Source organism: Chiloscyllium plagiosum, unplaced genomic scaffold, assembly GCF_037043375.1.
Source record: "Chiloscyllium plagiosum isolate Xiang-an unplaced genomic scaffold, Cpla_swu_hap1 HiC_scaffold_3, whole genome shotgun sequence".
NCBI lineage: Eukaryota > Metazoa > Chordata > Chondrichthyes > Orectolobiformes > Hemiscylliidae > Chiloscyllium > Chiloscyllium plagiosum.
In genome coordinates this window covers 66299826-66323785 of record NW_028270141.1, presented here as the reverse complement: position 1 = coordinate 66323785, position 23960 = coordinate 66299826, and the positions used below count along the sequence as shown (strand labels likewise).

Here is a 23960-nt window from a genome sequence, read left to right as displayed (position 1 = left end):
TCTTGTGACACCACTGCTGAGACAAAGTAAGAATCAAACTCTCTGGTGTGAAATTTGAGTTGATTGTCAACCATATCTGGTAAGGAGGTTAGGTTTCCTTCCCTAAGATGTATGAGGAAACTAGATGGGTTTTTCTGTCTATCCAACAGCTCCCTTCGAAGTAAAAATCTAAATATCTTATTCAAAATAATTATTCAGGAAAGGATTAATAGAATAAAGTAATTGTTATTTCCTTTGGTGCATTTTTCTGAAGTGGATGATAAGTTGGAAAACACATTCCTACAGTCCCTGTGAAGATGAGCAATCAGCTGCAGGAGTAATCTTTTTTAAGTCATTCATTGTATTTCAATAAGATCTGTCAATTAAAAATATTCATAAGACATTTGATACACAAGTATATTTTTGTTGGTGGCTTTTGAACTTTGTAAAATGTTTTTGAGCTTTATAAAATGCTTTTGGAGACTGAAATATTGTATGCAGTTCAGTCAATAATAATATCTTATTAACCTGCAGGGTGTGCTGATCTACAGTCCCTTGATACCATGCTACCTATAGAAAGAAAACGCCAGGGTTATATCCATGAACTGATTCAGACTGAGGAGAGGTATATGGATGATTTGCAGCTGGTTTTAGAGGTAAGCACTGACTGAAGTAAGTAACCAATATATTGTGTAAAAGTTTAACTGAAGAGTCATGTTCCAAAACTCTTAAGTGTTGAGTACAGTTTCAATCATACTGCTATGTAAAAATTATTAATAATGATTAGACAGTACAACTTGAAGGAAAGGATAAAAGAAGGGAAAAATCCAAAAATGCAGCAGCTTAAAACTGAGAAGCCAGGAGCAACTCCCTCTCATCTGAGGTGGCACACAATCAAACAGTGGAATCCTGTGTAACAAACCAGTTTATTAAAGCACTTAAATGAAGGAATGATTTGAAGTGCCTAGTTCATATCATTTTGCAACCAAACATCATTGTGTGGTGTCAATCTGCTTTTATTCAAAATAGTCATCTCTCGAATTGCAAATTGAAATGTTATTTTTTTTGTAGGGGTGGGCATCAGCTTTTATTTATTGGAAGAAATGAAGAGTTACATGATCAGAGAGGAGGTTGATTCTTCAAAGTTAATCTTTGTTTGTGTGCTTGAAGTACATACTTGGATATTCCTTTTGTAGGTTTTTCAGAAACAAATGGCTGAATCTGGGCTTATAACAGAAACTGAGCTGGGAACAATCTTTGTGAACTGGAAAGAACTCATTATGTCCAACACCAAGCTGTACAAGTAAGTGTGCAAATATCTTTGGCCAGAGAATCTTGTCTTATTCAAATAATGCCTTCCTTTTCGTTATGGAGTGTGTTCTTTGATTTGGAGTCATGAACATTTTATTAATTAGAGCAACAACTCTTTCATGCTGTTAGAATTATTGGCCTTGAGTTTCTGCTGTAGATATAGTCAGTATCCAGGGGATGCAGTGATATGGTGGTGATGTCATAAGAGTTGTCAACATGGAAACAGATTCTTCAGTCCAACTGATCCACATCAACCAGATATCCTAAAATAATCTAGCCCCACTTAACAGCATTTGTTCCATATGCCTTAAACCCCTCCTATTCATATACCCATCCAGATGCATATTAAATCTTATAATTGAACCAGCCTCCATCACTTCCTCTGGCAGCTTATTCAATGCACACACCACCCTCTACATGATAAAGTTTCCCCCATAGTTCCCTTTTAAATCTTTCTGCTCTCGTCTTAAACCTATGCCCTCTAATTTTGACCTCCCCTACCCCAGGGAAAGGACCATGACTATTCACCCTATCCATGCCCCTCATGATTTTATAAATGTCTATATGGTCACCCTTTAGCCTCTCCCTGTAGTTCAAACCCTTCAACCCTGGCAACATCCTTGTAAATATTTTCTGAACCCCTTCAAGTTTCACAACATTCTTCCTATAGCAGGGGATCCGACTTGAACACAGTATTCCAGAATTGGTCTAACTAATGATCTGTACAGCCAGAACATGACCTCCCAACTCCTATACGCCATGCACTGACCAATAAAGAATCCTGTACCAAATGCCTTCACTATCCTGTCTACCTGTGCCTCCACTTTCAAGGACTATGAACCCGCACTCTAAGGTCTATTTGTTCAGCAACACTCCCCAGGACCTTACCATTAAGTGTATAACTCCCCAGTAATCCAGAACCCCAGACTAATGTACTGTACAGTAATTTATGTTGCATCTGCATGAAAGTTGAAAAAGAACCAAATTTGTTCTCACAGTAGAAACGCCTGATAGTCAAGCTGCAAATGGTCATGGTCAACTCCAGCAAAACGTTAGTTGGAACTGAGCTTGTGTGAATGGGGAAATGAAGTATTAATGCTATTGAGGATAATTCCATTCAATGCAACTTTTAATTTAGACCAGAGGATTTTAATATGGGGGAGCATTCGTGGATAGAAATAGCCCATCATGAATTCACAGTGTATTCATGAACATCACATTTGACTGAGCACCAGAAGATCTTGTCTCTGAAGTAGGTGATGTGTGTACTTTACCAGGAATTGCCATGTTCCATGCAAAATTGGAAAGGTTCAAAGATTTCCAGATAAGGCTTTTCAGAATGTAGTCAGCCCAAAACGAAGTTTCTAATTTTTTTCCTTAAAGTCTTTGGTTAGCATTTCTGCTTTGTTTAAAGTCATTGCATCATCTCGACACAAAAAGAGGCCATTGAATCCATGCCATGTTTACCTTGGGTTATATGATAAATGCCTAACTCTTGTTAACGTCGGTTATAGGGCACTTCGTGTGAGGAAAAAGACTGGTGGGGAGAAGATGCCAGTGCAGATGATAGGAGACATTTTAGCTACTGAACTATCGCACATGCAGGCCTACATCCGGTTTTGCAGTTGTCAGCTAAATGGTGCAGCTATCCTTCAGCAGAAAACCGATGAAGATCCAGAATTTAAAGATTATCTTAAGGTTTGGAAAAATGTTTTTTTTCCTTTGTCTTTGAAAAAATGATCCAAGGTATTTTATAAGTATTGCAAACCTATTCCTTGTAAGCCTGGCTTTTGTCATCTAAGTTGCAGGCAATAACGCATGCTTTCTTACCTGTAATCAATTTATAAAGTTTAAAGTTAAGTCAGCTGATATGCTTTTATGAAAGCAAAATACTGCTGATACTGGAAATCTGAAACAAACAGAGAATGCTGGAAAAACTCAGCCAGTCTGGCAGCAAGTGTGGCCTCTGGATTATCCATCCAGTGACATTGCCGTTATGTCACCATCTGTCCAACCTCAGCCTTTCAGTATCATGTTAATGCAAACATTATTTTTATATGCAGATATGCATGCAGTAGGACACCCATATCTTTCTGCATCTCAGCTCTGCAACCTATCATTATTTAGATAATATACTTTTTATTGTTTCTGCCAAAGTGGATAATGTCACACTTTCTCACATTGTACTCCATTTGCCAGATCTTTGCCCATTCACTTCACCTATCTCTGTCCCTTTATAGATTCCTTATGTTGTCTTCAGAACATACCAAATGCAACATTTCCAAGTCTGCTGACAAATCAAAACTGGGTGGGATTTTGAGTTGTCAGGAAAACTCAAGGAGATTTCAAGGTGTTTTAAACAAGTTGAGTGAGAAAACACATGGCAGATGCAGTATAATGTGGTTAAATGTGAAGTTATACACTTGTTCTTGTAATCAGTCAATGAAGATATGCAGCGAGCAATTAGAAAGGCAAACTGTATATTAGGCTACATTGCAAGAGGTTTGAGTTCAGAAGTAGGGGATGTCTTACTGCTGTTATACAGGGCTTTGGTGGGACCATGCCTGGAGTATTGTATCTCCCAACCTAAGAAAGGATATTCTTGCCATAGAGGGAATGCAACAGCGCATCCCTAGTCTGATATCTATGAAGAACGATTAGTTTAATTGGGCTTGTATTAACTGGAGGTTAGAAGGGTGAGAAAGGTTTTGATTAGGGTGTATAAAATTCTCATAGGACTGGACAGGCTAGATGTAGGAAGGATGTTTTCCCTTGTTCGTGAAGTCTAGAAACAGGGTCACAATCACCAGATGTATGGCAGACCATTTAAGACTGAGATGATGATAATTTCCTCACTCAAAGAGTAGTGAACCTGTAGAATTCTCCACTGCAGAGACTGTAGTGGCCAAAATCACTGAATATATTCTAGAAAGGGATTCCAAAGGCCTCAAGCGATGTGGAGAGAAAGCAGGAAAATGGCATTGAGATAGCAGATCAGATATTAATGACAGAGCAGTCAGAAGGACTGAATGACCCCTGCTGTTCCTAGTTTATCTGTTTCACTTCAGCACGTGCAGTTTATGACACAACAAATAACTAGAGTGTTAATCCTTTTAAATAACTTCTTCTCCCCACAGAAATTGGCTTCTGCTCCGCGATGTAAAGGGATGCCACTATCTAGTTTCTTATTGAAGCCAATGCAAAGGATTACACGGTATCCACTTATTATTAAAAATGTAAGTCCATTCTTGTAAGATAACAAAATGTCTATTCTTGTAACTCCTAGTGGTGCAGAATAAATTAGTAGACTTTCAGTCAATTCAGCATTTTATACTGTGCTTTTAAAGCTATTAATTATTGTAACTGTTTATGTCTTTCATTGATATTAAAACACATTTGAGATTTGTATATTATGTAAGTTTACTTTCCATAATATTATTGCCATCAGCAGGATCATCTCCAACTTAAGGACACAAGTTAAACCAACTTTTTTTTTTATATTTATTTTCTTCCCATTCTATAAGATTCGCTTTTACATTCACTTATTTATATATAAGTGGGGAGATAATGGTCTAGTGTATTATTGCTAGATATTTATTCCAGAGACCCAGGTAATATTCTGGGTGTCTGGATTCGAATCCTGCAGTGGGAGATGGTGAAATTTGATTTGAATAAAAATGTAGGCTTAGGAGTCTAATAATGACCATGAAACCATTGTCAATCGACAGAAATACCTATCTGGTTCACTAATGTCCTTCAGGAAATGAAACTGTTATCTTGACTTGGTCTGGCCTACATATGACTCCAGATTCTCAGCAATGTGGTTGACTCTTACCTGCCCTCTGGGCAATTAGGGATGGGCAATAAATGTTGGCCAAGCAAGCGATGCCCTCATCCCATGGATGAATAAAAACAAAATCATTTTCAAGAGCTGGCACCCAGCATTTACTCAAATGGGTCCATTCTCTTAATGTGAGTTGCTGTGTCATATACCCAACTTTTGTGGATTTACTATTCTGTCCCAAAATAAGGGCACCAGATTGAGTAACTACAAGCTGGAGAAATGTATGACAGAAATAGCTTTCCAGGATCAAAACTAAACAAGTGCCAGAAAGCAACAATTTTATAAATTTGGAAGTTAGGTGAAAGTTGTTTTTAAACAGAAGATAATGGCTTATAAAATAAGTCACTGAATTGAATTTTAAAAAGTGCATTTAAGAGGTAAGAGGATTAAGAGAAGGGAAGTGATTGTGAAAGCGTAGGTAGATGGGTTGATATCCGGGAAAAAATGACTGGCTCAATGAACGTAATAAGCTCTTAATGTTTGTTATAATGCATGTATCTATTTACCCTCATTGAAATGCTGGTTATGGGATGGAAGCTGATATTTTTCTTCAAATGGTGTTTTAAGCAGATGACTTAAGTTACTCATATCTGGGGTATATCAATGTTCTGAATCTGAAAAACTGCTATTGGTAATTTATCAGAACTCTTTGAACTTACTCAGAGATACTGCAGGACAGATTTGCAGATTGATGGATAGATAGTCAACTTCAACCTGGAAAATAAATTCGCAATAAGCAAATTTCACATTCATTTTTAACAAAAGAATCATATAAGGGTAATTTCTGTGGAATGTTTCTCGGAATACTCACTCTACAAAAGGATGTTAGTGCAACAATAAGAAAGACTGAGTTTTACCTATGATAATATACTATCAAAGAAGGACATTTACTAGAAGATCTGATATTCAAATATATAATTCCTTGTACAATGACTGCAGATTTTGGAAAACACTCCAGAGATCCATGCAGACTATAACCATTTAAAGCTGGCATTGGAGCGGGCAGAGGAGCTATGTTCCCAGGTGAATGAAGGTGTCCGTGAGAAGGAAAACTCTGACAGACTGGAGTGGATTCAGTCGCATGTTCAGTGTGATGGACTGGCAGAGGTGAGGATGCATGAGTTATTTTGTGGTTCTGCTGTCCAAATGACCAATTCCAACAACCACCCTGATGGAGACAGGTATGGATTTAATACCATCTAGCACCACTCCAATTGAAAGAGAAAAACTTTTCGTTTAATTTGGCTGCCTGTTAGAAACATCAGAATAATGTGCCTCTGTAATTCCTTCTATCCAGCACACCACCTCACAATTGTGCTTTTCAGTGAAAAGGAACATTTGTTTCTGCCTGAATATATCAGGCAACATGCAGTTCCTCCCGTGAAACCAATAAATTTCATTTCCTGAAGGGGCACATCCAATGTTTATTTTCAATCTTGGCATTGAATACCCAACAGTACCTCCATTTAGAAAATGATTAATTAGTTCTTTTCCTGATAATGAATCCCTCAACCATCGTCAATGCTAAGCGCCATCTAAATCTGCCAATCAACATTGGATTGCCATGTTTTCCAATCCCCATAGAAACTGATAACCTTAAAAAAGAAATTGGACTTCCAGTCAATGCCTAAGTGGCTGAAGTATCCACATCAACTAAATACTATTTCAAAAGGCAACTTGTACCCCAGATTGTAGGAAAAATCGCCGTTACAGTTAGACTTTACTCTGTCCCTTAAGTAATCTCTACATTCTCCAGGAATTAGTATGATGTTATTCTCTACTGCATACATTTTACTCCCTGGACTGACTTTCACATTGCGGATTAAATTGCAGGTCCTTTCCTCTAGACAAAGTGAGGTGAATCTTCCAGCTCTGTTAAACCTTCACAAACTTGGTCTCTTCAATCCGAGCATGGAGGCTCCCACACATATCTTGCATGTTGAACAAAAAGAAATTGATGCCTGTATTTCTCCTTTGTCTGTTCCTGTGAATCTTGCAGGCTATCGTTTCTGTGAGGTTCATTGATACTTTAAGAAAAACCCCTGCAATCTAATCATACAATGGCTTCCAATGGACTCTTCCTTCTCAAAGATTATCTCCAAGGCGTTGTAAATCATGTGGGCTTTGTATCCAGGTAGAAATGCTAATTAGCTATCTCTTGACCCCAAATTCCATTCTATTTTGAAATTGACTAGACATTTTAAGTTATAACCATTTATAAAACCTGACAATCCTAACACCTTACTGTGACTTTCCACTGCCAATGCTCTGGTAATTTATACAGGTGTGAGCATCATTGACAAGTTGGTTACTTATGGATCCTGCTCTTGTTAACCATGTAACATGAAAATGAGTGTGGCAGGACAATAGAGCTATTAGTTGTGAGATCGTTAAGCTTTATCACACGCTGTTTCCTCTGTTTGGTTTCCAAGTAGCCCTTCATTTAGTGTCTCCAGGTTGACACTTAATTTTTTGGAACACCTGCTGATGCTCCTGTGATGGGTAAAGTGAGGGATATACCAGTCCATTAAATTAGATTATGGTTGATTATAATTCTGTTGCTGGTGCTGGTGACCTGCAGTGCCTCATGAACACTCAATTTTGATTTTCTGGATCCGTTTTGAATCTATCCCAATTTGGACAGCAGTAATGTCACACAGGAAGATGGTTAGCGCAGTTGGCTGGTTTGTGACACAGAGTGATGTCGCCATTCTAAGTTACCATTAAGAACTCTCCTTAACCTCTCCCCTCACCTGAAGCGTGGTGACCCTCTGGTTGAACCACCACCAGTCATTTCTCTCTATAGAGAGAGCAGTCTTGTGGTCTACTGGGACAAGAGTGACTTCATCTTTTAGATTAGATTAGATTAATTACAGTGTGGAAACAGGCCCTTCGGCCCAACAAGTCCACACCGACCCGCCAAAGTGTAACCCACACAGACCCATTCACCTAACATTACGGGCAATTTAGCATGGCCAATTCACCTAACCTGCAAATTTTTGGATTGTGGGAGGAAACCGGAGCACCCAGAGGAAACCCACGCAGACACGGGGAGAATGTGCAAACTCCACACAGAGAGTTGCCTGAGGTGGGAATTGAACCCGGGTCTCAGGCGCTGTGAAGCAGCAGTGCTAACCACTGTGCCACCGTGCCGCCCACTAGTGCCACACAACATGATAAAGGATATGCTCAGTGAGAAGATGGGAACTTTGTCTTCCAAATCATTATACAGTTATCATTCCTGCCTTTTCTGTCAAAGTTAGATTCGTGTATAATGTGTAGCTTGAAAATCAAGCAGGTTTTACCATATTGATATTTCTATCACAATTTGCTGCAGCCCAGTCTAGCAGCCATGTCCTTCAGAATTTGGCCAGTTTTGGCATTACTGGTGTTACCAAGCCACTCTTGGAGATGCATATGAAAGTCCCCAACCCAGAGTATATCCTGTGTCCCTTGCCAGCTCTTTACTTCCTCCAAATAGTGTTCAATGTGGAAGAGTGCTGGTTTATCAAGTGAAGGAACGCAGCAATCAGTCCAAAGTGTCCTTGACTATGTTACACCACTAGGTGGCAGTGCACATTCTCCATGCCTCTAATTCACTGAATGAAAGCCAAATGTTCTGATTTGTATTTTGTTATCGCGATAATCTGTTGGATAACTTAAAATTGTGTGCTTGTTTTTTTTTAGCACATTGTTTTCAACTCCATAACAAACTGCTTGGGACCTCGAAAGTTGCTGTATAGTGGAAAACTTTACAAAACAAAGAGCAACAAAGAATTATACGGCTTCCTTTTCAACGATTTCCTGCTGCTTACCTACATAGCTAAACAATTTATTTCATCAGGCTACGAAAAACTGTTCAGCTCTAAATGTAATTCTCAGTTTAAAATGTACAAAACGGTAGGTTGGTAAAAATACAAATATTACCACAAATGAACTTAAGAATGCATGATTGACATGTGAATTGTTTATCCAGAGTTAGCACTTATTTTGTTGATTACTGACAGCATTATATAAACAAATGTGAAGGGATTTCTCCCTACTAGGTTCCTTTCTCTCTTCTCCACTCCCCCACCTCAGCCACCCAGTCCTGCTGGATTCCATTTCGAAGCAAGGGGTATTTAATATTAATAAAGTTAGGTCACATGAGATTTTCGATGAGTTTGTCAGTTGGATACATAATTGACTTAACAGCAAGAGACAGAGTGTGGTGGGGGAGGATTGCTTTTCAGACTGGAGGTCTGTCACCAGTGGCATTCTACAGGGATCAGTTCACAGTCTTTTGTTTGTCATTTATATAAATGATTTGATTGAGAATATAGAAGGAATAGTTAGTAAGTTTGCAGATGACACCAAAATTGGTGGTACAGTAGACGGTGAAGATGATTTTGTAACATTACAAAGAGATCTTCATCAAATGGATCAATGGGCTGAAAAATGGCAATGGAGTTCAGTCTGGATAAATGCGAGGTACTGCATTTTGATACAACAAACAGGGACAGGACTTATACAACTTAATGGTAAGGCCTTGGGTAGCATTGTAGAACAGAATCACTTTGGGGTTCAGGAACGTAAGAACATAAAGGGATTCTCTGCCATTCAATAATGGCTGATCTTTTCGTGGCCTCAGCTGCCCTTACCCACCTTCTCACTTTAACCCTTAATCCCTTTACTGTTCAAAAAATTATCTGTCTTAGCTTTGAAAGCATTTACCAAGGAAGCCTTAACTACTTCACTGGGCTGGGAATTCCATAAATTCACAACGCTCTGGGTGAAGAAGTGCCTCCTCAATTCAGTCCTCAATCTGCTTCTCCTAAATTTGAGGCCATCCCCTCTTGTCCTAGTTACACTTGCCAGTGGGAACATCCTCTCTACTTCTACCTTATCTATTCCCTTCATAATTTTATATGTTTCAATAAGATCCCCCTTCATACTTCTAAATTCCAATTAACTATAATCCCGGTCTACTCGATCTCTCCTCATAAGCCAACCCCCTCAACTCTGGAATCAACCTTGTGAACCTCCTCTGCAGCCCCTCTAGTGCCAGTAAATCCTTTCTCAAGTAAGGAGACCAAAACTTCACACACTACTCCAGATGCAGTCTCACCAGCACCCTATATAACTGAAACGTAAGCTCCCTGCTTTTAAACTCAATCCCTTTAGCCATGAAGGACAAAATCCCATTTGCCGCCTTAATTACTTGTTGCACTTACAGACCAACCTTCAGTGATTCATGCACAAGGACATCCAGGTCCCTCTGCACAGCAGCCTGCTGCAACTTTTTGCCATTCAAATAATAGTCCTTTTTACTGTTATTCCTACCAAAATGGATAACTTCACACTTATTAACATTGTACTCCATTTGCCAGATATTTGCCCACTCACTCAAGCTAGCTATTTTCCTTTGCAAAGTTTCATAGTCCTCTGCACACTTTGCTCTACCTCTCATCTCAGTGTCATCTGCAAACTTTGACTCACTACACGTGGCCCCCAACTCCAAATCATCTAAGTAAATTGTGAATAATTGCAGTCCCAACACTGATCCCTGAGGCACACCACTAGTCACTGATTGCCAACCAGAAAAGCACTCATTTATCCCCACTCTTTGCTTCCTGTTAGTTAACTAATCCTCTATCCACATTAATACATTGCCCGTAACACCTTGCATCTTTCTCTTATGCAGCAGCCTTTTGCTGGTACCTTGTCGAATGCCTTTTGGAAATCTAGATGCACCACATCTTCTGGGTCCTTGTTGTCACTGTATTCATAATGTCTTTATAGAATTCCTGCCCTTCGTGAACCCATGCTGCGTGTGCTCAATGGGATAATTTATATCTACTAACCTTGCTATTTCTTCCTTGATAATAGCCTCAAGCATTTTCCTCACTACAGAAGTTAAGCTAACCAGTGTATAATTCCCCATCTTTTGTCTACCTCCCTTTTTAAACAATGGCATCACATTTGTTTTCCAATCTGCTGGAAGTGCCCCAGAGTCCAGTGAATTTTGGAAAATTACCACAATTTGCGTCACAGGCAGATAGTGGTTAAAAAGCATTTAGCATGCTTGCCTTCATTGTTCAGACGTTTGAGTGTAGGAGTTGGGAAGTCATGCTGAGGTTATACAGAATGTTAGTGAGGCCTCTCACTGTGTGCAGTTCTAGCTGCCCAGTTATGGGAAGGATATTATTAAGCTAGAGAGGGTTCATAAGAGATTTACCAAGATGTTGCTAGGTATGGAAGGTTTGAGTTATAAAGAAAGGCTGGATAGGCTGGGACATTTTTCACTGGAGAATAGGAGGATGAGAGGCGATCTTACAAAGGTTTATAAAATAATGATGCATATAGATAGGGTTTATATTCAGTGTCTTTTCCCTAGGATGGGGGATTTCAAGATGAGAGGAGAGAGATTTCAAGAGACATGAGGGGCAATCTTTTTTTCACAGAGGTTGATTCGCATGTGGAATGAACATCCCGAGAAAGTGGTGGATGTGGGCACAGCTACAACCTCTAACACACACTTTGATAAGTGCACGAATAAGAAAGGTTTGGAGGGATATGGGCAAGGAGCAGAACCAGTTCAGTTTGGGATTATGTTCAGCATGGACTGGTTGGACCAAAGGGTCTGTTTCTGAGCTGTATGACTCTATAACAGCTTGTATTTATATAGTACCTACAATTTTCTACATTGTTCCAAGGCACTTTATTAGCAGCATTATCAAACAAAATTTAACATGACCCAAATCGGGTGATATTGGGGCAGATGTCTACCAACTTGATCAAAGATGTAGATTGAAGAAGTATGCTAAAGGGACAGTGACAGACAAAGAGACTTAAGGAGGGAATTCCAGAGCTTAATATGCAGCTATCTAAAGGCTTGCTCTAATGGACATGGAAGCAGGGATGGTTTGTTTCAGAGATTTGTTGAAAGCATTCAAGTGAGTAATCTTAAAGAATGCTTAGAGGAAAGCATAAAATTAAGAAAACTGAAGCTGAACAATTAAATGAGTTGTAGTGAATTTCAAGTTAAAAGAGATGAAAGGAAAGGCCCAATAGAAATGCTGTTTTTTTTATTTACTATTCTCATTTAAGCCAGACATTGAGGTATCATTCTGAAAGAATTTGCATTTCACAAACTCTCCAGTATATTCTTTGAATGCTGTAGAGAAAGGATTCAAATAGCAACTCTTTCCAAAAAACGCTCTCAGTTTTCGTTTTTCTAAATTTATTTAACCTATTTTTCTAATCAGAGATGTTGTTACCTACTTTTGGAGCAGGTGGGACTTGAACCCAAGCCTCCCAATTCAAGGGGTAGGGAGACCACCACTGCATCACAGGAGGGCCCCCTTGTGTCTTCATAAATATTAGCTGGCAACAATTAATTCAGCTTGCTTGCAATATGCTTCATTTATTATGGCTTCGTGATCAAGATTGATCACTCTGGAGTCAGTATTGACTGACAATATTCACTTACATTTTTCTGTTTTTGATTTGATTAGCCTATTTTCTTGAATGAAGTTCTTGTGAAACTGCCAACTGACCCATCAAGTGATGATCCAGTCTTTCACATTTCACACATTGATAGAGTGTACACACTAAGAGTGGAATCTTTAAGTGAAAGGTGAGTAACATCTATCTGTAATTATTTTTAGCAGGTTCTTATCCATAGGTTTAATAAGTACGTGCTGCATTACTGAACGGAACTTGCCTACACCTTAACAGATGTAATGATTCTTCCCAACAAAATGCTTGGCTTTTTGAAATATCACTTGTCACAACAGGTCACAAACACACTATGCTGGTGTACTAGCAGTAACTCTGCAATATGAGGATTTGAGTATTGCATTATCATTCCTAGTACAAGGGATACCTATCTCAGCTGGACCATCAGAGAAAAATCAAGAGACAGAGAAATGAATGTTTACTTGTTCCCAGACTCTCTTGTACAATTCTTACAATAGACTATGACCGGGTGAGTCCCGAGCACTAACTGTGCAAATATTTTCTCTCAGGAGCAGTTATATTAGAAATAGTCGACAAATCAGACAGTATCTGTGGAGATAGAAACAGATTTGTGAAAATTACAAGGAGAGAGTTGTAGAGAGAACGTGAGGGACAGATGCTGGGGAGTCAGGGTCGAGAGTGTGGTGCTGGAGAAGTACAGCAGGTCAGGCAGTATCCAAGGAGAGGAGAGTCAATATTTCAGGCATAAGCCCTGAGTCAGATGCAAGGACAGAGGGCAGCTCTCAATAGGCTCCCACCTTTCCTGATGCCTATTCCCTTAGTCAGGCACTGAATGCCTTTGGTGCAGGGATCCTTTCCTGTACCTCAGAGGTGATAAGCTCACTATGCTGCTTTAGCTGCAGTGTACGCTGTGTGGCCTCAGGGTCACCTGCAGCTGTTAAACCCAGCCGCAGCAAGGTAAGGCCCTTAAGTAATATCTTAGTTGCCGTTTAAAGGCCTCAGTTAGTGGCAGACTGGATAGTTAGTTCTTCCTAGTAGTAGCCAAAAAGCAGCAAAATTCAATTGTGCCACTACCTTGCCTAATTCCATACCCTTTCCATTTCCAAACTCTCAGAACGTTCCATTCATTTAATTCTGTTCCTCATTCCACAGATGCTGCCTGATGTGCTGAGTAGCTCCAGCACTTTGCTTGACCTAATCACTTCCTCCTCTTTCAAATTAACCCAACACGTCTGCATTAACATTTTGCACCCATCTATCATTTGTATGTATAAGTTAGGCTTTGTGCCATACATTTTTAAACATTTCAGCTGGCCCCCGTCCTTTGCATCAGGTAAGAGTTACTAATTATAGCACCAAGAGAAGCTCAATCTGATCTCATCTCTGATATTTACTCTTTCACGGCTCTTTGTTGTTATTCTTGCTCCTTGATCGATCGTTACAAAAATGAGCGCACATTGTAAGCTCTGGCATTTCAAAATATCATAATGGCTGCTATTACTAGAGTGAAAAATAAATACTGTCAGAAGCTGGTGTGCCTATCGACCTCTTCCCTTGTACATAATTTTCAACAGCAAAGCCACACCAGGAGCAAAGATTGAAATTATCAGGGAAAGAACGGGGTTTGAGTTGACAATTAAATATCACAGAGCAGAAGAAATTCATCAGAATTTCCAAAGTTACCTGGAACATGGGCTCAGAACGAATATGATCATGAGAGGAATGATGAACAAACTTTAAAAATATACATTGTTATTCAAATATATAGCTAGGCAATAAATGCTACCCTAGCCAGTCAACGCCCACATCTTATATGCAAATTGTTTTTAAAAATTAGATCTTACGATTCCACTCTCATATCCTACTTAGGTTCACCCAAAGACCAAGCCATTATTCATTCTTCAACTACCCTTATCGTCTGCCTGGTTATTCGTTCCATAGCTGTGTAAAACAAGCTTCAGATTTGCCTGTAGAAACTCAACTGGTACAAAGCATGAAATACTTGCAGGTGTTTGTAAAAATGTGTTATTTCTTTTTAAGACTTATTATTTTTCTAACCCCAGTTGTGTGGCAGGTCTAAACATGTCGGCAAATATCTATTTTCAAGTTCAACCAATGTGTTTAAAGTTTTGGTGAATTGTCTTTCCTTAACTTCCCAACAGGACTGCCTGGGTTCAAAAGATTAAAGCAGCATCTGAACACTTTATAGAAACTGAGAAAGGGAAACGTGAAAAAGCTTATCAAGGTATACATCTTGCTAAAAAAAAACTTTTTTACTACATTTAGCATACTTCCACTTCAAATTTTGTTAAACAATTCATGGGATGCAGACATCACTGGCTAAGTCAGCATTTATTGCTCATCAGGTCATGATGAGCTGCCGCCTTCAACTGCAGCAGGCTATTTTTTATCAACCCTCACAAAGAAATAATTTGTTTTCAGTAGCCAGAATGATTTAAAATGTCTACACTTCAGTTTTCCCACCTTCCCAATGAGGGAGTTTCTCAACTTCCATCTGTGCAGATGGAGATTTTTAATTTGTGTGACACCAAATTAAAGAATGATGCAGCAGACTGGTTTGCCCCTTTGTACGACTACAACAGTTTGTTTCTAGTTTAACAGTTTTGTTAACTGTATAGGGCAGATAAATCAATGGCTGAAGAGTTGGTGCAATGTGCAAAAATTCAGATTCAAAAGGGGTGGGTTTCATCGGAACTGGAAAGGAACCAATATCCTGGTGAGAAGATTTGCGAGTTCTACCTCGGGAGCCTTTAAACTACCAGAGATGGGGTGGGTTTGGTGATGGTGGTTCCCAAGTAGAAGTTAAAATAGAAAGACAGGTGAGGATTGTTCTGAATCCAAAAAGAGCAATTAGAAAAGGGATACAAGTGCAAGTCAGAGAATGAGGTAACTCTGAAGAATTAAACTGCATTTATTTTAATGCAGGGGATCTTGCAGTAAGGATGATGAACTCAGGGCATATATGGGAACATGGGACTGGGATGACATAGCTATTACAGAAACTTGGTTGGTGGCAGTTCATTCCTTCCTATACCCACCTAAAATCTGGAACATAGAGAGAAGGAGATGTGGTGTTTTTGAATAAGGAAAACATTGCTACTTGAATTGGAGAGGATATTTCTGAGGGATCGTCCAGTGAAACTATATGGTAGAATTGAGAAATAAGGATGGGATGATCATCTTGATGGGGATTATACTGCAGGCCCCCCAATAGTCAGAGGGAAATTGAAGAGCAAGTACGTAGAGAGAGATCAGACGTTTATAGGAATAATCAGGTTGTAATCGTAGGGAATTTTAAATTTCCAAACATTGATTGCGACTGCTTAGTGTTAAAGGCTTACGTTGTAAGGTATTTGCTAAATGCGTTCAAGAAAATTTCTTTATCAATATGTAAATGTTCCTACAAGAGAAGGGACAAAACTTGACCTTCTCTAAATCAGGCAGGGCAAGTGACTGAAGTGATAAAAATAGAGGAACATTTTGGAACTAGTGATGCTAACTATGTTAAACTAATAAAATTATGGAAAAAGATAAGCCTTCTATAAAAGTTAAAGTTCTTAATTGGAGTAAGGCAAATTTTAATGGAATGAGGCAAGAACTTTCAAAAGTTGATTGGAGTAGACTGTTTGCAGGCAAAGGGACAACTGACAAGTGGAAGGCTTTCAAAAAGTGTGATAATGAGAGTGCAGAGGCATTATGTTCCTGTTAGAGTGAAGGGTAAGGCTAGTAAGAGTGGAGAACAATGGATGAATAAAGATATTGAGGTTCTATTCAGGAATAAGAGAGAATCGTATATTAGATATATTAGATTGGCATCAAATGAATCTTATGGAGTATAAAGAGTGTAGGGGCAATCTTAAGAGGGAAATCAGCATGGGGCAAAAACAGGATACGAGATAGTTTAAGGATAATCCATAGAAATTCTACAAGTACATTAAGAGCAAAACAGCACTTTGAGAGTGAGCGAGAACGAGAGGAGGGCCCTTAAAGGTCAATGTCTGTGTCATCTGTGTGTTGAACTTCAGGTAATGGGAGGGATACTAAATAAATATGTAGCGCCAATTTTTTCTGTCGTGAGAGAAATGGAGATTAGACAACTCTGAGAAATAAATATTAATGTTTTGAAAACAGATCACATTACAGTGAGGAAGTGCTGGATATCTTAGAAAACATAAAGGTAGATAAATCTCCAGGAACTCATTAGATGTACCCCAGGACGTTGTAGGAAGTTAGGGAAAAAATTGCACAGCCTCTAGCAGAAATATTGTAGCATCGTTAGCCACAAGTGAGGTGCTGGAATACTGGAGCATGGCTAATGTTGTGCCTTTATTTAAGAAAGGCTATAAGGAGAAAGATAGGGACTGTAGACCTGTGAGCCTTATATCTGTGCTGGGTACGTTGTTGGAGATGATCCTGAAAGATAGGATTCATGCATTTGGATAGGCAAGGACTGATTAGGGATAGTCAGCGTAGTTTTGTGCGAGGGAAATTGTGTTTCATAAACTTGATTGAGTTTTTAAGGAAGTAACCAAAAAGATTGACCAGGACAGAGCAGTAGACATTGTTTATATAGACTTTGGTAAAGCCTTTGACAAGGTTCCGCATGGTAGACTAATTAGTAAAGTTAGCTGTTACGGGATTCAGGATGAGCTTGCCAGTTGCATACAAGATTGGCCTTACATTAACAGAGAGTGGTGATGGAGGGTTGCGTTTAGATTGGAGACCTGCGACCAGTAGTGTTCCACAGGAATCAGTACTGAATCCACTTTTGTTTGTCATTTATATAAATGATTTTGGATGCAAATACAGGAGACATTGTTGATATGTTTGCGGATGACACGAAAATTCATGTTAGAGTGGATAGTGAAGAAGGTTATCTAAGTTTACAAAGAGATCTTGATCAATTGGATGAATAAGCTGAGAAGTGGCGGATGGAGTTTAATTTGGATAAATGAGGTATAACGTTTGGTAAAACAAGCAAGGGCAGGACTTATACAATTAATGGTAGGGCCCTAGGTAGTGCTTGTACAACAGAGGGACCTCAGCATTCAGGTACATAATTCTGTGAAATTTGCTTCACAGGCATTTAGCATGCTTGCCTTCATTGCTCAGGACCTTTGAGTTATGATGAGACTGTATAGTACATTGATGAGGCCTCTTTTACAGTTCTGCTTACCCTGCTTTAGGAAGGAAATTATTAAATTGAAGAGAGTTCAGAAAAGAATAACCAGGATGTTGCCAAAAATGAAGAGTGTTGAGTTATAACGAGAGGCTGGATAGGCTGAGACATTTTCATTGGAGCGTAGAAAGTTGCAGGGTGACTTTGTAGAGGTTTAAAAAATCATGACAAGCATAGATTAGGTGAATATCAAGGGACTTTTCTCTAGGATGGGGAAGTTCAAAACTGGGGGCATATTTTTAAGGTGAGAGGAGGAAGTTTCTCCTCATGCCCTTTTTAAATCTATCTTGCAGAGAAACTGGTTAGCGTGTGGAATGAACTGCTGGAGGAAGTGGTGGGTGCAGGTACAGTTACGACATTTAAAAGATATTTGGAAAAGTACATGAATAGGCAAGGTTTGGAGGGATGTGGGCTAAATGCAGGAAAGTGGAACTAGTTCAGTTTGGGAACATGGCCTAGTGGACTAGTTGGGACGAAAGGTCTGTTTCCATGCTGTGTGACTCTATAACCTTGTTTTTTGTCTTGTAGCCCGCTCACAGAAGACAAGTGGAATAGGGCGACTTCTTGTGAGCATTATTGAAGCAACAGAATTGAAAGCCTGCAGGGCAAATGGTAGGTTGCAATAAATATCGCAGTCTTGATATGCTCAAACAGCATTAAAATTATTACAGCAAATTACTAATGATTAGATTTATGAAGTAAAGTGTTTATGATGATTTTATTTGTGTCTATTTGTTCATGGTTAATTTCTGCTGTAAAATATTAATTCAATTAATACAAATGTGAAAAAAACCTTGGCATTGTTTGTCATTTCAATGATTTAATTATATTTATGGATTATCATTTATCAAAACATAATTGGCATAGTCTTCATCTGAATGCTGCTGGGACCAGGATCCTGTGAGCTTTGTAACTATAGCAGTGGAGAGTACTTTAAAATAACAAACAAACAAATGGCTGCAAAAGCTCAGCAGGTCTGGCAACATCTGTGGAGAGAAATCAGAGTTAACATTTTGGATTTAGTGACCCTTCCTCAGAAATAGATCAGGTATGGTAAAATAAAGAGCAAGGACAAGGGAATAGTGCAAGATAGCAACATGGGTAATGATAACCAGAGTGTGGAAGGAAGGGACAGAGTATATAAAGTTAAGTGCATCAGCAGATAAGGCTAGAGTTTGTCTTAAAAGTTAAAGGTTCTCTCTGTGAATGTGCGCAGCATTCATAAGAAAACAGATGAATTGATGGCATGAATAGAAATAATATGTATGGCTCAAGAGCCATTTCAGAGATATGGTTCCAAGATTGCGATCTAATGGTATTTAACATTAAGGAAGGACAGGAAGTTAGAAAATAGGTGATGAGGTATGAATATATGTTAATTAAATTTGCTGATGATGTAAGATCAATAATGTATAGAATCATAGAATCCATACAGTATGACAGCAGGCCATTCTGCCCATCAAGTTCACACTAATCCTAAGAGCATCTCATCCAGACCCATCCCCCTATCCTGTCCCTATAACCCTGCATATCCAATGGCTAATCTATCTACCCCTGGACACTATGGGCAATTTAACATAACCAGTCCACGTAATCTGCACACCTTTGGACTGTGGGGGGAAGCCAAAGCACCCAGAGAAAACCCTGCTCTGGTTTCCTCTCACAATCCAAAGATGTGCAGGTCAGGCGAATTGGCCACACTAAATTGCCCATAGTGTCAGGTACATTAGTCAGGCGAATGGGTAGGCGAATGGGTCTGGGTGAGTTTCTCTTCGGAGGGTCGGTGTTGGGCCGAAGGGCCTGTTTCCATACTGTAGGGAATCTAATCTCAGAACCAAGTCTCCCAGAACTTTGGTTACAACAACCCTTTTTCAAGGCTTCTATATTGTGGAACAGACAAACAGGCAATTGTGAACTCAAAGATCTCAATGCTGATTGACAATTAACAGTTGTAGGAGAGGAGTTTTGTCTGGGATACAAAAGGAATGAAATTATGAAGTTTGGCCAGAGATGCATATGAGAAGTGTATTTCTAAAATTCTTTAAGAATATTTTATAAATCATTAATAATCTCCTATGAAATGGGTTATTCAAGTGCTAACAGACTACTTGTCTGCCTTTGCCAATAATTTTCAGTATCAGGTTTGTATAAAAGTATGTGCTACAGAAATTTAGTAATGACTCATGGTCTTTTTTTCCAGTAAGTAAAGGTACCTCCTAACTAATCAGGAATAAAGAATTAATCCCATAACAAATGTTTTGTGAAAATATTTTGTCTGAAATGCAGATGTAACTGTCACTTAAACATCTTATCTGGTCCATGTTTTTACTAGGAAAGAGCAATCCCTACTGTGAAGTCACCATGGGATCCCAATGTTACACGACCAGAACACTGTCAGATACTTTGAACCCCAAGTGGAACTTTAACTGCCAGTTCTTTATCAAGGACATTTACCAAGATGTATTGTGTATCACAGTCTTTGAAAGGGATCAGTTTTCACCTGATGGTAAGAGTTCTAATAATAATCTTTATTTCAGCAGAGAGTAAGTAGTCCAAAGAGAATACTGTACATGAAATTGTAATATTTTGATTTTTCTAAAAGTACCACTCAATGCATTTCTCGTAAGTGAGAAAGTAGGGACCAACTGAAAAATAACATGTTTGAATTTTTAGAATGTTTATGTTCAGCAAATCAGGCATCTTTCCTGTCAATTGAAAATATGGTTCAGTAAATAATGGAGAAAACAACTGTAATTATTTTATTTATTTAGACATTTTCTCCTCATACAGGCCTTTCTCTCAATCTATTAATCAGTAAGTTCATCCATGATATGAAAACAAATTACTATGGATGCTGGAAATACAAATTAAGAACAGAAAATGCTGGAAGCACTCAGCAGATCAGGCAGCATTTGTGGAGAGGAACAGTTAACATTTCAGGTTGATGATACTTCATCAGATCAAATGAGAGCTTAGTTCTACCTCCTTACCAAGATACCATAAACACAGTTATGGTGGTAGGCCTATTGCTCAGCCTGCTCCTGCCTCAATGAACTGATTTCTGTTTATCTCAACTCTATATTTTCCCTTCAGTTCAGTTGAAAAATCAATGACCTTAAATGGTAACTCTTGTTTCTTTCACCATAGGTACTGCCTGACTTTGAGTATTTCCAGACTTTCTTTAAATTCCTTCACAATGGTCATATTACCAGTGTATGGCACTCATTATATGGGCAAATGAGATGTAGTGAAACAAGTGTGTCAGCCAATTTAGGGTTTCATTTCCAAACATTGTGAAGAAGGCATCAAAAGTACTTTTCATATTCTTCTGAAATGTAGTTGGCAAAAAAAAAAATTAGGTTTTGAATGCAGGCAAGATTTCACTTGTTAAGCTGAAATTACCTTTTTTTGAGAGAAACTTTGTTTTCCTGTTTATTTTTGTATTTTCCTGTCCCAAATTCATCAGTACAACCTAGTTCTGGATTTCCCACCAATGTCATTTTTTGATCCAATCCTGATGGTCTTCGTAATAGAAAATTTAAATATCTGCCATGTCTTCTCGATTGCCTGTTTCATCCCATCTACTCGTGTCTCTTTGTTTCACATTCAATACATGGTCTGTATATCTCAGGAAGGATTTAAAGAATTAATTATGTAATATGAGGCTGCATATTAAGGAACTGAAATACAAAGGAATGGAGGGTAGAGAAACAAATGATTTCTCAGCAATAACGTTTTGTAATATTCTGGCCAGATTTCCTAGGTCGGACAGAGGTTCCGGTAGCAACAATCAAAAAGGAGCAAGAAGGCAAGGGGCCAACTACAAAGCGCCTTCTTTTGCATGAAGTCCCAACTGGTGAGGTATGGGTTCGCCTTGATCTTCAACTATATGAACAGAAGACATTACTCTGAAATTGAAGCTTCTAAATCTTATGAACTTTGCCATTATTTTAGCTCTGAATATTAATCATTTATTGGTGATAATATTTTTTCTAGAATTATGGAGGAAGTCCAACAAATTAAACCTCATAACCATGTACACTGTGATGTTCAGCAATGGTTATAGCCAAATAGGTGCCAGTTTCTTTTCTTGTTGCGCTGAAATCATAAATATTCTTCCTCTTTGGTTGCCACTTTCTGCCTATTTTTCTCAGTGTAAATTTTCTCCAGTGATCATGGAGGAATTTTAAATCCAAGTTTCAGTCATGAAGACAAGAAGAAAGCCAAATTATTTTTCCCCAATTGAAGATGGGCTTATTGGCTTAGAACTACTCAAAACTAAGTGAACAGTGACTTCACTCCTGACGGGTCATTAAACAGAGTAAAACAAGGGACTTGTATTCTATGCAGAGTCTAAGAAGTCAAGCAACAATTGAGTTTTTGTAAATTTGTAAACATGCAGTTTTTGCAATGATTGGAAAATTCTCTATAATTGTAAAAACTGTACATTTAGAAGCATTTTTTTGAAGTAATTGAACAAAATTTGAATATACTTTGAACTGAACGTCTTTGAGTAAAAAAGGCATCATACAGTAAATGAAAGATGATGGTGTACACTAAATCATATGTCAAGATATTCATTGGAGTTGTTAGCTGATTCTTATCGCTCAACACTAAAAGAGAGGTCCACAGCTACTGAAGAATTTGAAAAAAAACTTCCGTAGAACTTTGCGCTGCATAAAAACAAATTGTTTTCTGTACAATATAAAAGAAATCTTTACCATAGCAGCAGTTTTCGTCTGCAGTTAATATTATTCAAATTTGGTCTTAACTCAGTTCAGTTTGTAGTTTGAAAACGAAATCATATTTTTGAAAAATTATTTCTCCTACATATCTAGCCATATGTCAAAATATTTGTCGTCTAGACTACAGAAGCATATATGAACTATACCAATGGTTTTGTCACTTTCAGCAAATTTTCTATACATTGACAAAAATAATTTTACCATTGGTGTTACCTCATAATTTCATATTTTATTGGTCAAATATTTTTATAAAATCAGGCTATATTTGATGACTAGATTCTCAGCTTTCAATAGGTTGGTTTACATTGCATATTTAAGGTCTTAGTTTTTTTTAAACAGATGTATGCTTTGTACTTGTCCATCCTTAATTTGATATAACATTACCAGCAGAGAGCCTGTTCAGACTGAATGAGAGATTGGATAAGGCTGAAATGACTTGGTGCATTCAATTTTCTACTGGTCGAATGAGAAACTTCAGTTCAGTTTTGACCAGACTTCAGGAACCTTTCATAAAATTATAACTACATTGATAAAATATGTTGTAAATGGCCAGCAGGTTGGTCAGAATGTGAAAGACACATTGGTTTAGGTAGTTATGAAAGGTTACACCCAAAACATGTCATTCCCAGTTGTTGATTGACTGGTTCTGCACTTCTTTTCTGGTTTTATCTAACAAACTACCAGCATTATTTTTGGCTACAGAGTGAAGGCATACCCTAAGATGAATGCAAGTGCAGTGTTCACCAGTATCTATTTCATCTCTTTTGTCATTGTTCTTATCCATTTTTTTTATATTGAGAATCCAGCTATCAATGTGAAATATATGAAGCAGTTTAAATGTTATTCTGCTGTCCTAGTTCCTGCACAGGTGCAGTGGGCTTTCACATAGGCTTCATTTCAAGTGTTATAAATAATCTTTATTTTGAACTTACTGCCACATTTTTGTTTTTCCTGCTTGAACAACAAGTTTATTTTTATGATGTATTTGTAATACACATGGCATCACTGCCATGTGTAGTTAAATGATACAAAAACCTTTTAAAATCACTTTCTGGTATTCATTACTGAAGACAATTCAAATCTTTCTTCATCTGTATTCCTTAGCCTTGGAAAACAGAAGATTCATTATTGCAGCTGTGTTTAGTGGAAGGATGCTATAAAGTGATATAATGTATGTGGTCAGCAATATTAACTGTTCGATACAGAACTACTGTAAACTAATTCGATGAGCTCCGAGCTGTGGAGTCCTTCATTTTATAATTTGGAGCACGTGCTCCTGGTTAGACAAAGTTTTCACGTGAATTCTTCCTGACTGTCAGGTATAATCAATAAATGAAAAACAAATAAAACACAAAATGTTGGAAGTGCTCAATGGAAACAAAGTATCAAATTGATTACCCTTTGTCAGGTCAAGTGGAGT

General features: G+C 38.3%; 1 protein-coding gene across 7 annotated transcripts in view; it reads left to right on the top strand.

The window, feature by feature from the left end:
• LOC122543943 (intersectin-2-like) overlaps positions 1-23960 on the top strand; it is a 198362-nt gene that overhangs the window by 172204 nt on the left and 2198 nt on the right. For all 7 annotated transcript variants that reach the window (XM_087980028.1, XM_087980013.1, XM_087980002.1 and 4 more), the window contains 11 exons: positions 514-635; positions 1176-1282; positions 2805-2988; positions 4428-4526; positions 6074-6241; positions 8822-9034; positions 12631-12752; positions 14758-14840; positions 18324-18407; positions 20128-20301; positions 21550-23948. In XM_087980028.1, the coding sequence (XP_087836154.1) occupies positions 514-635; positions 1176-1282; positions 2805-2988; positions 4428-4526; positions 6074-6241; positions 8822-9034; positions 12631-12752; positions 14758-14840; positions 18324-18407; positions 20128-20301; positions 21550-21707 (1514 nt within the window). In that variant the 3' untranslated portion in view covers positions 21708-23948. The remainder of the gene's footprint in view (positions 1-513; positions 636-1175; positions 1283-2804; positions 2989-4427; positions 4527-6073; positions 6242-8821; positions 9035-12630; positions 12753-14757; positions 14841-18323; positions 18408-20127; positions 20302-21549; positions 23949-23960) is intronic.